The sequence below is a fragment of the Temnothorax americanus genome, unplaced genomic scaffold (genome assembly GCF_048541705.1).
Source record: "Temnothorax americanus isolate GAGA-0224 unplaced genomic scaffold, ASM4854170v1 Scaffold9, whole genome shotgun sequence".
Taxonomy (NCBI): domain Eukaryota; kingdom Metazoa; phylum Arthropoda; class Insecta; order Hymenoptera; family Formicidae; genus Temnothorax; species Temnothorax americanus.
The window spans coordinates 2,783,015-2,801,605 of record NW_027509812.1 but is presented as its reverse complement, the minus strand read 5'-3'; the positions used below and the strand labels follow the sequence as shown (position 1 = coordinate 2,801,605).

The 18,591-nt window shown below is 41.6% G+C and overlaps 2 protein-coding genes across 2 annotated transcripts in view; one reads left to right on the top strand and one right to left on the bottom strand.

Annotated features, from left to right (window-relative positions):
• Positions 1 to 18,591, top strand: part of LOC143908059 (synaptogenesis protein syg-1) — a 356,526-nt gene that overhangs the window by 17,893 nt on the left and 320,042 nt on the right. The window contains exon 3 of the mRNA XM_077425339.1: positions 17,838 to 17,897. Within this exon, the coding sequence (XP_077281465.1) occupies positions 17,876 to 17,897 (22 nt within the window). The 5' untranslated portion in view covers positions 17,838 to 17,875. The remainder of the gene's footprint in view (positions 1 to 17,837; positions 17,898 to 18,591) is intronic.
• Positions 1 to 18,591, bottom strand: part of LOC143908061 (uncharacterized) — a 217,848-nt gene that overhangs the window by 25,126 nt on the left and 174,131 nt on the right. The gene's annotated exons all lie outside the window — the stretch shown is intronic.

Here is an 18,591-nt window from a genome sequence, read left to right as displayed (position 1 = left end):
CGCCCCTCTTTATCACGCAGTTCTCAGCCAACAGCCCTCCGCGCAGCTCTCTATCCTACTATCTTATCCCCTCTTTGCCTGCCTGGAGTCGATTCTCCACCACGATTCCTTTTACCCCGATACGTACGCAAACGGTAGTAGGTGCGTATCCGCGCACATTCCGAAGAGTGAGCGCATTAGCCGAAACGAAAGACTGCTGACCGTGGGTAAGAACTATTTAAATTGAAATTGAAGCTTCCATCGGCCGTCTCGACGGTTACTCCACGCTGCTTCCTCTTATCCTCCGTCATGCCGTTCGATCCCCTCTAAAAGCGAGTAAGGTCTAAGTAGGAGCAACGCCTCGCACTTTGGAAATTGGCTCCTAAATCGCGGAGAGGGTGATCCTGATCACGCTAGTCCGTAAATTATCAGCCTTCGAGAATCGAGCGACTTCCTCCTTCTCCTCTTTCCCCTCGGCTCCTCACGATCTTTACGATTCCTTTTTTTTCTACCGCTTTACAGCACGACACTCCTCACGTTTATATGGCACTTCATATACATATATCCTTTTTTCAAAAGTAGTTGGACTAAATTCGTTATCTTATTATCGACAATCAATAAAGATTTATTATTTTCTAATTCCATGTTTCATTGTATATTCTATACATTTATTTATATGTTTATTTCGAGGTTTATTTATTTATATGTCAGCGGCTTATATTAAATTCCAACGTCATCGAATTAATTTGAACAAAGTTTCATGTTAAACTCTAATTAATTGATATAAACAATTCTAATAATGTCCTTATGCAATGTTAATAGTTGTTTAACTTTCAATGTTATTTTTTGTGCAATGTCAACGGTTATTTCTACTACGTTTTTTTGTTGATATTTTGAAATCAGAGCAATTGATAATTTACAAACCAATAGAATAGAATCAAATATTTGGATATAAAATATTCATTCCACTGTCAAACGGCATAATGTTGCAGCTGATTGATACAATTTTACGGGATTATCGTGTGCTTAATTGCAATTATCTGCTTCCAAGAATATATGGGTGCCACAGTCGGCGAGTGATGACACGTTAACTTATTATTTCGTCCGGTAATCCTCCCACGTGCCTCCTCCGTGCCCTCGTGGGCGCGGCGAGCTCGTGTAGCTTCTTATAGAGTCCACACAATGAGTTACTCGACCGACGGCCTGTATATTAAATTTTTCTGCACCCGCCCATGAATACACACTCGCTTAAGGCTTGCTGCCGCAACCTTAATCCAACACTGTTCTTATCCTCCTTTGAATCACCTTCATTGTCTCTCCTCGCTCTTCTTCCCGGCGACAAACAGGAGTCCCGCATGACTGCAACCTTCGAGCATCCCATAAGTTTATATTGTATGTCCGCAAGAGGGTAGACTGAAATTACCGCCTTCTTATTAATAATGTCGAAGCCCGACTGTTGTCTGCCCGGCACGGGCTATGTATAATTAATTGCTTGCATGAAAATAACATACAAATCATTTCGACCAATCGATTCCTTTCGATCAATCCCTCGAGGCGCTATATATCGCGACGAATGGAAACGGTCATGCGGCTTAAAAAGAGATGAATATGTAGTTTCTGCTAGTTGTTATTTCAGGGCATTCGAACAATAACTTCAGAAATAGAATAAATAACGTAAAAGGTATATCTTTGGGACATATTACGCTGAGAGAAGCGAAGTACTAAAATCTTGCGGAGAATACCGGATTAGCTTTCCATATTTGATCATCCTATTTCGTGCCCCAATTAGTCGGGGCACTAATTTACAGCTGGCAGCGCGGTTATATACATCTACATACTGGAGGTCGGGACAATGCACTGTGCGAACTGCTGAAGACTAGCTCCTTGAATTTACCACTGTTCTGTAATCTGGCGCAAATTCCTTAACTATTCCTGTCAACATTTCACTCTATATTTCGCCCATTTTTCAGTGCCGATATAATGAAAAGGCCAATATACTGAATTGAAAAATAATTACTTACTGTCTATATTTCGATCTTCTATCGAATCTATTTCTGATATTTTTCTAACTTTACATCGAGAAGCGTTAAGAAAAAAACAAGTAACTAACAATAAGAAATCCGGAATATCGATAAAAGACATTTAAAACACCTCGATTTAACTTTGTTATATTTACCGAAATTTGCGCACTGCTTGAAAATTCACACGAATCTATAACTTTCTTTCGAATAAAGACCAAGTCAATGTTCGCATATAGCAACGTATAACCGTTGTATCCTCGAGAGCGGATGGCGGTAAGTGAAATCTTGACCACTTTCCAAGGATGAGAGCGCTCCAATAAGCCGAGGGTCGACCATGTGTGCGTATATGTTGGCACGGTCTATTTAGTTTATCGTGACGGGCAGCTCCTACATTTATGCGCTCCATTCGCCCTTTCCGTGCAGGGATGGACCATAACCTGTCGCAGCCCGAGCTTAACAATTTTCGAATGTCTCTATAGCTATATACAAGCAAGGAGGTGTGCTTTGGTGCTTTACCCAATATATATATCTAAAAACTGGCAAGCTTTTTTAAATAAACTTATTATCTGCGTGGCCTCTTGAAAGCACAAGACAGAAGTCTTGACATTTAATATAATGCGTAATTAAAACGTCAAATTTAACAGTCACAACATATCCAAATTAGAATTCGGGTTTGATTTATCTCTAACAAATTTAGACTAGATATTCTTTTTATATCTCCTCAGTTTTCAGTTAATTTATTAAGAAATTTCCAGTACAATTAAGAGCACGATAATATTTAAGAATACACGAACATATATAATATTCAGTATATAAATCGATTAAGTTTTGTGTTATTATCAAATTACTAGATATTTAAGTATTTCTTGTATTATACAACTCTAATATTTTTACATTTGATTAGATTTTAAATTTATAATTTTTGTTAAAGTTACAACAGAATTAAATAACAAATCATGTTTCCTTAATTATTTCACGTAATAGTATTATTAAACACAAAGATCCAGCTTGACCGTAAACTTATTTCTATATCTACTTGTATACTTATATTTTATTTTAGCATTAGACTAGAATAAAACTAGACCTTAAATTCAGAGATTTGATTCGAATTCATACCATTAAATAATGCATTTGATTAGTTACTCTCATTATAGATAGAAATTAAAAAAAAAATTGTTTTTTATTTATTACTTACGATTCGAAAATTATTAACGTCTCGATACTTTTAACAAGATATCTTGGTACTTTTAAAACTTTTTTATATATAAAAAAACGAATATAAAATTTATATAGAATTCGACGATTCGATTTAGCAACATATAACCGTTGTATTCGAAACATCCTACAAGATCCATCCTTATTTTCTTTCTTTCTTCCCAAAAAGACCTACAGAAGGTTGTGCGATAGCGCGGCCGGCTGAACGTATCGCGGATCAAATTATCCTGATTCTATTTAATTTCAACGGAACCGTATAAATTATAAGAGGGTTCTCGAGATCAGAGGTCGATCGATGAAGAGGTCGCGTCGAAGGGCGGAAACGAGTGTCGTGGAAATGCTTATCGCGCGTCGCCTTCTGCCGATCCTTTCGTGACGCATAACCGTCATTCGATCTCGCACGGGTCTCCCGCGGTCATTCGATCATAAGTTTCTTCGCGCTGACAACGATCAAGGTCGCAAACTCTCGGACCCATCTTACCCAAAGCTACTGTTATGAAAGCGATACAATTTGTAAGATGAATTTCTTGTTAGCGTCAGCAATCTACGATAATATATTTTTGGAGATTCTTTTTTATTGTTTCAAAAATGTTTAGTATAATTAATTACACACTAATCTAACGATATTAGAGTATAGGTGTAATACGATTATTCTCAATTTGTAATATACGTATATTTTTATCAACGTTAAATTTTACAAAACATCTCGAGAGATTGTTCTTTAATTTTAATTAATCGTACTTAAATAATGACGATTAGTCTCTAAAATCTCAGAAAATCTTGAGATTTTGGAGACTAATCGTCATTATTAAAGTACGATTAATTAAAGAACAGTTTCATCAAAATTAGTTACAATAATGTCGTGAGTTAGCTGTGAACATGCTTATAATCGCGATCATCCATTATTAATTTTTGCAGTCAAGATATTAATTTTATTAATTTAATGATTGTAGTTGGTTTTACCTTTTAGTTTTTTATATAATGTACTACGTACATTATAGCAATCAGCTATTTGAACGAATTGGTTAGTAAGTTTCATATACAAATTATCTAATCCTGCTTATTATACACTAAAAAAAATATTTAGATCCAAGAAAATATTTATTTAGATAGTGCCAATAACTTATTTATTTAATATAATCACGTATTTATATATATATATATATATATATATATATATTAAAAATATAATATAAATATATATAAATTAATATATATAATATATAAAATTAATATATATAAATATAAATTAAATATAAATATAAATATATATATATATATATATATTTAAAATTAGATATCTTTACTTAAATTAAGTAAAAATATCTAATTCTAAATAAAATAAAAAAATTATGTGTATTATATTAAGTAAATAAGTCATTGGCACTATCTAAATAAAGATTTTCTTGGATCTAAAAATTTTTTTAAGTGTATAATAAGCAGGATTAGATAATTTGTATATGAAACTTACTAACCAATTCGTTCAAATAGCTGATTGCTATAATGTACGTAGTACATTATATAAAAAACTAAAAAGTTGTAATTACTATTTTGTTGCAAAAGAGGCACCATTATGTGACAATAAATTATTAAGCTGATTGTCAATGGTGCATTAATAACGATAAGCATTATTTTAGGAGCTTCCTACATACGTATTCTTGTACACGGTAAGTCGGCCGGAAGGTAGAATGGAGAATGGAGGTATATATATTCCGGAGTTAAATATTCCTAATCCGTTTTAGCCATCCATTTCAAGATACACATATAATCGCTTTGTGAAATGTTATATTCATCTACAGTATATTTGCAGATTCGTTACTTCAGATTAAAATAACATAATTTATTCACCCTGACATGTTGTGTTATAACAATCGCAACATCACGTTAATTTGCCAACTAAAAATATATATTTGTATCACAAAGAAGTGAAAAATTGTTTAAATTAATAAAGTTAAGTACTATTATAGTATTGTACGATGGTTGGGTAACAATCCGTAGAAATACGGACAATTTTATGTGACGAATTACGATTTTAAATAACTTGGACAATTCTGCTTAACTGTACATTTGTCTGCGCACTGTATTATATTTATCGCGGATTTCGTCACGATGCTACAAATGTAAATTTAGTAATGCAGTAACTTAAATTAATTTCCACCATGTTATTCGCTCTTTTCAATTAACAATCGCGAGATACGCGCGATTATCACGAATTGTATAATAGTATCGAGCGAAATCGATTTCCTCTCGCTTTAGGCAAATCGTAAATTTGTCGACTTATGTTGACAAATTGAACGACGTGTAAACAAATTAAGTCACGAAGCGTCGAATCCTGTCGGTGGGATGTAACGCAGAAGGAAGTGACGGGGGGCGGGAGGATCGTCGGAGAGAAAAACGAGAGGAAAAGTGACGGGGATTTCCAAACCTGGGCTTAAAGTCAATAAGGGGGAGAACCCGACGTGATGAGGCGAGAAAAAGACCTTTCATAAAAGTTTCAAAAAAGTTTCGATAAGTCGCAGTTCGCGCGAACAGTAGTACGAAAGACTTCTGTGCGCTTATTATAGGCAATTTTACCCGACTATTCTCGAATTCGAATCCTAGTATTAGTTTTACTACTGGCAGGCGAACTAAAAGTGGCCATCAGATGTTACTGATTCCCGGAGATACGCGGTAAATGAATAAATAAACTCACGAAGGATTACGTCCGTTGACATTGCCGTTAAACATTCGGCGACGAATACAAGAAATTGTACATTTAACTCGATTATCTTTCGTATTTTCGATGGTATTTAATTGTAATAGCGTTAATAGAACATTAAATTAAATATACACCATCAAATATAGGTGCACAGTATTTTTATATTAATTGGAATTACACCTAATGAAAGTTTTCTAACGTGGCATTAAACTTTGAATCGTTAACTGCGTAAGTTTCTTTCGCTATCTATGCAATGTTACTCTTTTTAAAGCAATTTTCGCAACGTAAAGAAGGTCATAAAAGAGAGGCTTTTCTCTCGCTGAGATATAACAAATTACATTTAGCTGCGCCTGCAGGGATATAATCACATTTTGGCATCCGATGAGGAGCATTTGCGAGGCTGCGCGTTTAAGGACGATTTCGGCAACGTCTTGCTTAGGAACGGCCGTAAAGATGCGCGTCTCATTCACCTTGGTGAAGTAAACGAATCAAGGGGAACAAGGGGGAGACGAACGTTCGGGGCAGGAAGTAAGGGGAGCGTTAATTGGGGAACGAGGGGGCAGACGACAGAACAGCGCGAGAAGGGTGGCTGAAGTAGGGAATGCGTAGCAATCGACGCTGCAAATTATCTGCAATTATCCCATCTATATCGCTCGTTCGAGTTCTCGGCTACAGACAGACAGAATGCTAGGCACACTTGTACACTATGCTAGCGTGTGCATACCAGAAACTCCAATCCTAAAGAATGAAACGAGATTGTCTTGGAAATGCGAGGGTAGATTTCAATGATGACAAATTGCAAATTATGACAAATTACTTGAGAGAATTCCGATTTACATCCTTTCTTCTTCTATATCTTTATTTACATACATTATTTGTAATATATATAAATGTTTATTATTACAATTTGTAATTTTTCATAAAAATCTCTTAAAAATCTTGAAAAATAATTTCTTTTTTGTTAGCTGCTTAATAGCACACGATGTACGCGCATAGTTCTGTATTATTTATGTGTAAGTATTTATAATGAACGATCGTCTGTGCTATCCTGTTGTGTTTAAGGGATTTTATATTCTAGCGTACGTAATAAATTACATCTCTCTCTCTCTCTCTCTCACTCACTTTCTCTCGCTAATTGCTACTTGTAACTCTGCGTTTATCGTTATCGTATTCGGAACGTTGTGCTTTATCGCAGTACTTGTTAACTTGAAACTTTCCTAGTAGTCGCGATATTTAAATCACGGTTGAAAGAAAAATTATCGTGCGTGTCGATCAAATTATTTCCATTTCGCGACCATGCAGTTATAAAGTCATATTTTACAATACTTTATTTACTTGATATAAACTTACAGTATAGAAATAAATGTGAAACATATGCATTATGATTTTAATCTAATCTTACAATTAGAAGCAGATCCTATAATTTGCCACGTGTGCATCTGACAACAATAACAATTATTCGCAATTTTGCTCTTTTACATCGATCACTGAAGCGAATACCTAACTATAGACAAGCGTAGATAGGTATGATTATAGAGTGCATTTTCTTCGCTCCCTTAACAACGATGAAAACGTGTAGTAAAACGCGCGTACCTATATCGGAGAACGAAGCGGAACTTCATCGCTTCATCGAAAAGTTTCTGAAGATAGCGAGGACGGAACTCGACGACAAATCGTTCTATATTATTCGGCGATGCACTGCTCGCTCGAATTCCTTCCGTTAAAAACTCTTTTCGCCATTGAAACGTCGGTCGCCGGTTTTGTCGGAGGCTTCGTACATACGCGGGAAATATCTCGCGGGTGTCGACTATCTCGGGAGTCGACTTAAGTTTCCCCGTGAAAAGCGAACGCGTTCCACGACGTCCGCGATGTGGGGAAGAGTGGATCGACAGCCCCGAAACACGCCGTCGCGGTTTATGATGAACCGTTTTCGGGCTCTTTCGCGACGGGGCGGATAACGTCGTTTACGACAGGGAACGACGACGGGAGGGACGACGACAGGGGCGATCAAAATTATCCGCCCGATCGAGCGTGAAAATGCCTCTGTGCGACTTCGCCGGATCGAGGTTTACGTTTGAATTTAATGGAAATTTCATCTCACCTTTATTGCTCGAGCGTATATCAAGCATGTGCTTTGACTTTAGACAATTATCTCAGTGACAGACTGTGAGAATCCCATCTTATCAACGTTTTAGGACAAATATTTATAGATAAGGTTAAAGATAACTATCAAAACGTAACGTCAAGTTACCGCTAGAACACCTCTCGATAAAACGGTCTATATTATATTTTAAGAGACAGACAGTTGTGCAGATAAGACTACAAATAGCTATAAAATCAACCCCATACTATTGCTGGAACGTCGATCGATAAAAAGATCACTCCTTGCATTATATATTCGCATTAAAACGATTTAATGGTCGACTTATCCACGCGATGAATCACACCTCGCGCGAATTGCGCATACGTAATTGCTCACGCCTATCTCATTGGACGCGGTGGATTTAACCCGTACCATCAAATCGAGTCGAGCATGTGGCGTTAAGTGCTTAAGATGTTACGCATGGGACGATAAAACGAACGCATATCACGCGGCTATAAATGTCACGCGTGCGTCTATAAAGTCGACCGCCCCGTAAGAACACGCTTTTATTCGATAATATCTGCGGCGATAAAAGCAGGATAATATGGATTGTCCGGTTTATCTGTTCTGTGACACGGAGATACAAGGGCGGGGATACACGCAACGCTTTCTAAGAGATCACGCGGAAGATCTTCAATGTATATAGTTCTTGTAAGTGTCGCTGTACATGACGGTCGAATAATAATTTTCTAATAATAATTTTCTTCTGGAAGAATTTTCGCGGTATTATTGTACATATATTAGAATGAAACGTGTCCGTCGCGTTAGAATTACGGCTTACCGCCTCCACCTCCCCGCCATTAACTTTGTTATATTTCTTCGGAGGTTATACCGGGGGGGGGGGCTGCTTTATAGGTAATAACACGATCGCAGGTTATGCTCTCGTATTTTATGGGCGAGCTCTGTCTGTATTATCGCTCGGTAGCGTTCGGTCTCTTCAGAGTTTCGCTCGTGGATTTTCTCGAGCGACTGTGATATCGGTTTAAAATCGACTGCGGATTCGCCGCTGGACGATATTCCGTTGCATCATCGGGGAGAACAGCCGCGCGACGAGAAACACCGGGGGTACGCATTTGCCATAAAAACGCGACGAGCGGAGTGCGAATATCAAAGTTAAACTAATCAAACGGAACGTACATTTCCGATGTGAAAATGATGTTGGAAGAACGGGGAAGGAAAATTCCCCCGCGCGCGCGGCCAACTTTTTTCCCGTACTTAATATCGTCGCGTTATTATATATAGCGGATCGACTTTTCGCACCAGGGACGAAGTTCCATTGGTGCTCCCGCGTCTCTTCCCATCGGTATTCTTAACACGTTTGCGAAATATGCACGGGCACCAGCCGGAAATAACGCAAGGCGTGTCGCCGCTCTCCAGCCTGTTAGGGATATCAGCGGTGTATTTGGAGACGATCGTCGTCGTCGTCGACACCTTTTGCACCCTAGCGACGTGCAAATTCTATCGTCCCGCCGTTTCTATGCTCTCCGACGTGCTCGTGCGGCGATAAGGGGCCCAGTCGTGACATAAATTCGCGACGGGATTAAGGGACGATCGGTCTAACGAGCGCAGCCGGCCCACAGTTGGGATCAGGAGTTCACCGAATGGCGAAACCGCGCGGTAATTTACCCGAATAATAGCCGCTGGTACACCGCGACGTCCACCTCCCCGCTCGCCTCGCCAATTTCCGTCACCATTCTCTTTCTCTCTTTTTTCTCCCTTCCATTCTCCTTCTCTTCGAAAATCCAAAAATAGTACTTGATAATATCTTTTATCGCTTCGTACTTTCAAATCTAGTCAATAATATGATAAAGAAAAAAAAAAAAAAAAAAAATTAAATACGAAAGTAAAAAGGGTTAAAACTAACACTTTCGCTATCGCGTTAGAGTCTAAAAACTTTTGCTACATTGTGCCGTCTATTTAAGTTGCTTTAAAGTATATACCTATACACGATATATAAAATATAAAAATCTCAAATCATATATGTATTATTTATAGTATTATGGTACTTTCTAACAATATCCGATAAGTTATTTTTTAGGGGGGGGGGATATAGAATGTAAAGTTGAATCTATCACATATGTGACATCGATGTATCATATATAAGAATATAATGAGATTAAATATATGTCTGTTATACACATAGAAACGTCAGCAATCTTTTTTCTACGTGTGATCGCTACACTTTATGTCTTTTATTGATTCTCGTTAATGTAAACGGGAAACATTTTAAATAATAGCACAGTTGACAGCCGAATCGACAGAGAGTTTCTGCACAAACCGTTCAACAATATATATGACGCCGTTCCGAATATAAATTATAGCCGATTCTATACCTTTCGGCCAGCTTTTCATTCGCCACTCATCATGCTTATTGCTCATCTCCTCTTCCCCCTTGTGAAAAAAGTTAAGATCACCATTTCGCGCTTCGCGCCTCTTTCCCACACGTCACACATACACAGCGCAGCATCCGCCGAGTAGAATGCTGCACGTAGGCACGCGAGAAAATACAGGAGCACGGCGCGGCGGCGCGGCGGTGCGCCACATGGGAAATTCTGGCAAGCATTAACTGTACCTCATCCTCCGGTTGCTCACGAATGCGCCAGGCATCGTCGTCCATGAGCATCCGCGATATAAAGTACCGCCGGCCAGTCGTACACGGCGCATATCTATGTGGGTTCGCACGCCGCGTGCACACGCTGTCCTGTATCATGTTAATCAGCGTACGCCGAACACGCGCCCAAGTATAATTCGATATACTCCGAATGCCCTTAATAATTTCGCCGGCCGGAGTGAAACGTTTCACGTCTCGCGGAGATGATAACGCTTACATTCGCGCGAAACGTGGCGACACGCCGCGCGATGCTCGTTATAGAACAAAACGGCGAGAGAGAAAGAGGGAGAGGGAGAGAGAGAGAGAGAGAGAGAGATATGAACTTTTGAACTGAATTGTTACGAAGTAAAAATCTTCCCCCGAGAAGGCGCGATGTAATTTTACGAGCGTGAACGACGTGCCCCCGACTGCGGACACATTACTCAGTCTCGCGTCGGCGTGTAAGATCCTGAATGCGCCGCTGGGGTAAAACGGTGGCGTCCCAATAGAGTAATATGATGTGATATAAAGTAATTTTGTAGCTATTATGTGTGCAAAAGTGTGTGCCCGCTATGAGTGCGCGACGTCGAGGGATCCCGGGTGCTTTATGCGACCGACGGCTCTTGTGAGACCGTGCATATTTTTACATTTTTCGTCAAGCGGCCGCCGAGCGCGAACGAGCGCAAAATGCGATTTAATGGACGAGCGAACGTATCGCTTCTCTCTTTCCCTTTCTTTTTTTTTCGCTCGTGTGCTATCTGTCTCGCGCACACCGACGGAAAACTTAACGTCGCGGGTTGGCTTACTTCGTGCTGCACGTACTTAGCGCGATCTCTCGCAGATTTCGCGTTGCGTCGCGCCTGCTCTCCTCGCGGCAAAGTGAAAATATATTTTTCACCTCGCGCCGTCGCTGCGCGATCTCTGAGAAGCTAATAATTCATTTATGTCGTAGATACGTCTTTTCGGTAGATGCTAGATGTGCTTTTAATGCGTTTACCGCCGCCGGATCAATGCGAGGCGTGTTAGCCTCAACTCCCTCCCTCCCTCCCTCTCTCTCTCTCTCTCTTTCTTTCTTTCTTTCTTCTCCCCTCGCTTTTCTTCCCTCTCGTGCGATACCTCTTTCCTGTGCTGATTGGAAACCGGATACCCAATCCAAGTTAAATCAATAATAACTTTTACTTTAAAGTTATTGCTACGCGTTAGCGGTGTCTACTATTTTCCACAAGTTGGAATCGAAGGACCCCGAGGGCGGTGCCGCGACGTTGCAGAACTTTGCGAACGCATATCGTTTTCCAAGTGGGCACGATGCGAGAAATCGCGTCCCTCCGAAAGTGCTTTTGTCCCCGGTGAAAATTAATTTCGCTCTGGCCGCGGAGAGAAAGAAAGAAGAGAAAGGGAGAAAGAGCTAGTCTCTATTGTCGCGCTGTTCCGCTAATCAAGCGGAAGTAAACTTCATGAAAATTAACCCGATTCGTTCTCGCGTTTAAAGAACATTTCAACAGATTACATTCGTAGGAGAAGGGTCGCGAGTTCACGGCTAGTATCCCAACGAGATATTTAAAAGGAAGCGCGTTTTTATTTCCTTATTTAGGGAATACCTCTTATAATCGCCGGCGATTTATTCGATACGAAAGCGAATCCTCGGTTGTTCTCGTTATCGCGCCGCTCTTCTTCACCCCGGGAATACAACTGGTCGCGCGATACCGGGCGCCGGGCTCTATTTTATCAGAGATCACGTTAATCACCCAAACTCCCCCATCTCTCTCTCCCTTCGTGCCCGTTGTAAACGGCACTCAAATTGTTATTCGACGAGAATCCAGGGCGCAACGGGAGGGAGAGGCAGCAACCGTAAGCCGTTACCGTGGCGAGGCATCTCGGCGGTGGTATCGCAGCCGCCCTCGCGGTAGCTCGAAAGTTATTCGGCTCACCGTGCAAACTAATAACGACGTTTAAAAGCTCTAATATTTCCCGCCGCAGAGCTCGCCTCGCGGAGAGGCTGCCAGGTGAGGGGACGGGACGAGGAGGGGCGGAGGGACGCGTTTGCGACGAGCGGTCAGGGGATGACGGCGGAAGAGGAGCGGAAAAGAGCGAGCGGGCCTTTCGTACGCGGAAACTTTAGATCTTATAAGAAAAGTTACCGCTCTCCGCCACGCCGTGTTCGCCCGGGCTCTTCCATCTCCCGTGCACCGGGCGATTCTCCTTTTCTACCGCTCTCCCTCTTACACGCAACCCTCTTTCGCAACCCTTCTCCTCTCTCCCTCATTCCTTTCTCTCTCTTTTAGTCCAGCGGCATCGCCGTGGGCGCTAGTAGCACCTTCACCGAGTTTCTCTCTCCCTCGCGAGACTGGCTAGCGGCCCAGATCCCCGCTGTCCTCCGTCACCCTCTCTACCCGTTCTCCGGATATAATACACCTTTAATTTCCGGATTATAAAGTCCCGCTTGACGCGCCGCGGTTAATTTACCGTTCTCGGCGCGATCCTATGAGTTTATATACGTACACAATGCATATATGTACGCGCGTGTGCCCACGTACACTTATAGGTCCGAATGTTGTAAATAGCGCGAGAGGGAGGGTATAGGTATAGAACTACACAGCTTTTGAAATACGGCGTTTTTTTTCTCGCGTTTTCCTTCCACGTTAGGATTTCCCGGATACATTCTTATTGTCTACGGAAGTCACGCGTGGAACGTTTTTGCGTTCGAATAGCGCGTCCGAGAGTCGTGAAGCGTTTCAGAATTTTAATCCGAGTTTCAGTTACCAAGGTATCCAAGTTGAGAACTCGAAAGTTCCGAGGGACAGAGCAGGTCGCCCAATGAAATTTTCACTGAGAAAAGGGTCGTCTACAAATTCATCAGAGAACACGCCGCCAAGGTTTAATACAAGCTTATGAAATATTCCGTAGCACGAAAAAGTTATAAGTGCGAAATGAGGATAACACGTACAGACCATAGCGTCTCGGTATATAAGGTATCCTTCGTAATTCTTTCAAGGCATCCACGGATTCTTTGATCAACTTGAAATCTACTTTTGCGAAGTCTACTTTCTTGGCGTCTACTTAGAGAAATTCTGATTGAACACCATCTTGTTTCATATCCTGTTAACAATGAACTCTAAAAATATTTTTGGAACAAAGTTTCGAATTAATATCCTGTCTTCCAAAGGAAAGACGTAGGAACGCGAGGACTGAACTTACAAACTTCAACAACGTGCGAATAATTGTCATGGCTTTATAATGCCTCACGGTGTTACTCGCAATTATTATAACAAATTTACGAATTGTAACATAATTATTATAACAGATAGCCCGTACGTGGATAATAATTTAAATAGAGGTAACTACGATATGCTATGGGCAAAGTAAGTTGGCATAGTTGGCTTGGATTATTAATGTCCCTCCCCGGGGGAGGATGCAAGACGGTCGCGCGCGAGCGCGCGATTTCTCTGTTATCGCGAGACCGGCGGGTGCCGAGAACGTCTCAAAAACGAGGGCGAAGAAGAAGAAGAAGAAGAAGAAGCGTAACCCGCCTGGTCAAGGAGCCGAAAGTTCGTCGGGCGTGGCTTCGACGGCGGTATAAACTCCAGCGGCGGGTAAGGGGAGGAGGAAAGAGAAACACTTTTATCGAGCGTCGACACTCGGCGAACTTAGCTAAGATAGAAGAACTCTCGGGAACTCGACGCGCGAACTTCGACCATTTAATGCACCCACCAATGTACATATGCAACTAGGTGCAGTAACGACGAAGACGCCGCGGCTCGTGGTAATAATGTCTGTCCCGCGGGAAGACCGCGACGTCGCATGTACTTAGATACGTCGAGCCCGTTTCCATAACGATTTGCTAGCACGTGCAAACACGCGACGTATTCGCGCTATCGGGGGAGAATCAATTATTCGCGCTTCAAATATTTTCCGTCGCCGCCCGGAAACGTTTCTTCGTGTTTTTTTTTGCCAACTCAACCTGTCGTCACCACCCGCCTAGCTCTGTGGAGATTTCTGTTTAATTACGAATGTCGTGTAACGACGGAATTGGAATTAACTAATATACCGTCTCTTAACAAACATTGAATCAGTCGAGAGGACGATTCGTGACGTTCCATTTATCCCGCAGTCGCAAGCGACCGCGCACGATCGAAGCTTGTACGCCCCGAGTTTGCCTAGCGTCGCAATTCGCATTTCGCGTTCGCAGTTCTTTCTGCCGTTCAGATCGACGGTATCAGGCAAAAAATATATCAACTGAATATTTGCGGCGGCTATAATGGCGAGCGTGTAGAGCGTGGCGTGTGTTTTCCTCGGCACCGGGGTGTGTAAGTATATCGCCGTTCGCTCGAGTTGTTCGCTTCCCCGTTTCCTGTTTAACATACGTCGGAACTGGCCCGGTCTTATTATTCTATACGTGGCGCCGCGGGCAAAGGGGTCGAAAGCACGAAGACAGGTCGGTTGGAATGTGTCAGCAGCCAGCGTGGCGTGGCACGTTGAGAAAAAGATCGGGTCGCGCGCTGCTAACGGGTGCCTCGATGCGCTTATTTGACACTTCGAGCGACAAACGGCTACCTTATTACCTTCCCATCGTCGTGTCGTCGTCGTCGTCGTCGTCGTTGTCGTCGTCAGCGGCGGCGGCGTCTCCCGGTCGTGAAAGGTTCCCACTGATCGATTTCTGGAATTTTCCCTTCACGTACAGCAGAGTGAGGAATTCGAGCGAAAAATATATTTCATCCGGTACTTTGCGCCAGATATTTTCTCCCATCTATGTCAAGCTGTCATTTGTTAGGCAGCTTGATTGTTTCCTGTTAACGTACAAGTTTATATTTAGCGTATTCTTTTTCAAAAATTGCAAAGAAATTCTATCTCGCTGGCAGAGATATATAATATTTTTAAAAATATATCTGCTTCACAGGGGTATAAAAGGATTAATTGAATAGATCTCGGACAGGATGTTACGGTAGGCTCTAAAACCGTGAACGACCCTTAGTTTGAACCCGTTAGAAATACCTATGTTGCTTTTATTTATCCGGTTTTTTTCATTTTCAATGACTTCGCGCATATTGAGTGCGCGATATCGACTCCCATACAAATCGTTTTAAACTATACGACTTTGATCAGTACACTTTGTTGATGTTTAAAAACTGAAAAGAGAGATATAGCCGTGCTTCGTGAGATAACGTATCTCTTTAAAGAAGTTATCGAGATAATAAATCTCTACGGGAATAGGAAGGTCTCGAGGTACGACCTAATGCGCATTCAGCCGGTCGGCTGCTCGCGCGCGAAATGTCCTTCAGTATTATTTATCGCGAAGATAATTCATCGCCAGACTTTGTTAATATAATAGCTTATTTGCATGGTGTTTTTGGAAAGGCGCCAAGTGGCGCTTACGAGCTGGATTGGGCCGGGATATCAAACTGACGAAGTCGGATATATAATAATAAATTGTCGGATCGTCGTGTGAATGATAGAATAGAACCGGGTAAAAGTTTCGCGCGGATCGTCGACGCGAGGATCGAATAATTGCGGATTGACGAACGGGCTTAATGAATTTTCACGGAATGCGCCGATTCCGTATTCTCGTACGCAATAGCGTCTCTAATAAGTATTGCTTTAATTACGTATGCAAGAGGCGTTGCATATCCGCGCGCACAATCTCGACTCGCGAGGTCGCAGAAATTTCTCCGTCGATCGTGGAACTGATTAACTCATAATTGCTACCGCGACCGAAGGCTGAATACCCGATCATCTCAAATGTATGCGTGGCGTTCTACTTTTCCCCTGAAAAGCTGTACAAATATATAATTAAAATCAATGAACCGGAAAAACCGACGAACATTTTTTATTTAGATAGATCCTAACGGTAAATAGCGAAAATGATACGCGCCAAGCTTTTCAAAACGTTTGGGTCAAATGAGCATTATTGGATGTATTAGTACAACTTTTCGGCAAAATACTGCAAACGCCAGAATTTCGCACATTTGACTGACTATCGTTTATATTATTTTAGGAGAGTTTACCTTGTAACGTATGACGTTCGCGTTACTTTTCTGTCGCGATAACTGCCGTCGAAACGATTGCGTTGAAAATAACTGGCTGTCGAAATTTCCTCGCTCGGAAATTATCTTTGAATAACAATTTTGTGGATTGCCAGACTACCGCACAGCGGTTGCCTTGGGATTGGTTAACTTCGAGTTAGAACTACGACGAGTTTAACCGGCGTCGGTTACACCATGTTACACAGTGGGAGCGGGTTAGTTTCGGATTTAGTAACAAGTTATGCGTCACTTAATTCCAAATGTTAATAGCCGCTAACTTTCTATTATTCATCTATGTATAATTAGTCGGGACTGGGATTTATTCCGGTGTAGATTGAGTAATCTAATGCGCCGTTATTCGCCAATTACCGAGACTCGGAACCGAGTGTCGGAATTTCGATGAGAATTTCATGAGCGGAGCGCCCACAAATATTCCGACAACGCGTATAAAATTTTCGCGCGACTTTTGCTCCAACCGTTTCCCTCTTTTGCCGACAAAATATGATCTGAGGACGCGCGCGAGAGAATCGAGGTGTTCTCAGCCTTATTATCCATTTCATCACGAACGGCACTCGCGAATCCCGATAGATCGCGTCGGCCCATCGAATTACGTTTGATCCGCCGTGCAAGAGTACAATAACGTCCTCTGTAATCAGCGACGGGGCGATTCGGTTCATTGATCGTTCGCGAGACCGGTGATTGGCCGATTTGGGGACTAATTAATTAATAGGTGCTCCGCCGTATTCATCTCTTCCGTATCGTACCGCGTTGGCGTCGCTCCCCTAACCATGCCGTAAGCGATCAAGTGCAGAGTGTGCATTCGATTGCGGGCGATGCTTTAACCGCTATTCAAGGCTGATGCAGTTTCGATATCGCCTCGCGTGCCACTTTGTATCGTCGACTGATCGACCGCCGATTCAGTGGATTCCACGATTTCAAGAACGTGCATGCGTGTATTCCGCGCGTCGATTTTGCTACGGTCGACTCGTTCGACCAATCCGCGAAAATGGTGAACGTGTTTTCTCTCTCATCAAAGCTGCCTGCGCGCGTATTTACACTCCCGGTCTCGATATGGCTATATCTTTGTTTAACAGCGGCGCGTATACTATACCTTTGATACAAAATCCTAGGATTAAAAATATAGTAATCGAATTTGATTCACGTATATTTTCAGATTTTCACGAGTCTCCTGCGGATGGATTCGTCGATCGGATGACGGCAGCAATGGCGAGTGGTGAGTGAATTTATTTATATCGTACCTGCATGATTATTTATTTACTTTCCTTTGGTGTATTTTTATCCAAGAGCAGTAGCGTCACGATATAAGCGCATTCAAAAACAAAATAATTCTGGCAACTGTATATATTATAATTCCGAAATTTAAACACCCACACCCCAACTGCTTTCATAACGTCGTGAGACCGAAAATTATCAAAAATATAATCACGACAAAAAAAATGTTAATAATTAAATAATTATTTATAAACAGAATCCTCATTGATTAACAGCGCGCCGGAACATATACGCGTTACGCGAAGAATTCTGATCCCTTCCGTTTTCATACTGCTTCCGTACACCGGGGCTGAGTTGTCACACCCAGTATATCCGCTTGCAAAACGTGACAGACTTCGTTACTTCGCGGTGGCTCATAATTAGGCCATCGAGCCTATTAAAAGTTAAACGGGCTTGTTAAACACGCGGTGCGACTATTTCTGGAACTAAGAGGCGTGTACTTACATCGATCGACACGTGTTTCGTCAGGCGGACGAAGTAATCACACGCTCAACTTACGCGTACTTGTTAAAAGATGATTAGCATCGCCAAGAGAAGAAAATTGTTGTTTAACACTACATTTACTACACTACTTTTACTGACATTACATAATATTCCGGAGACAACGTATTATCACACATTTTTCTAACTTCGGA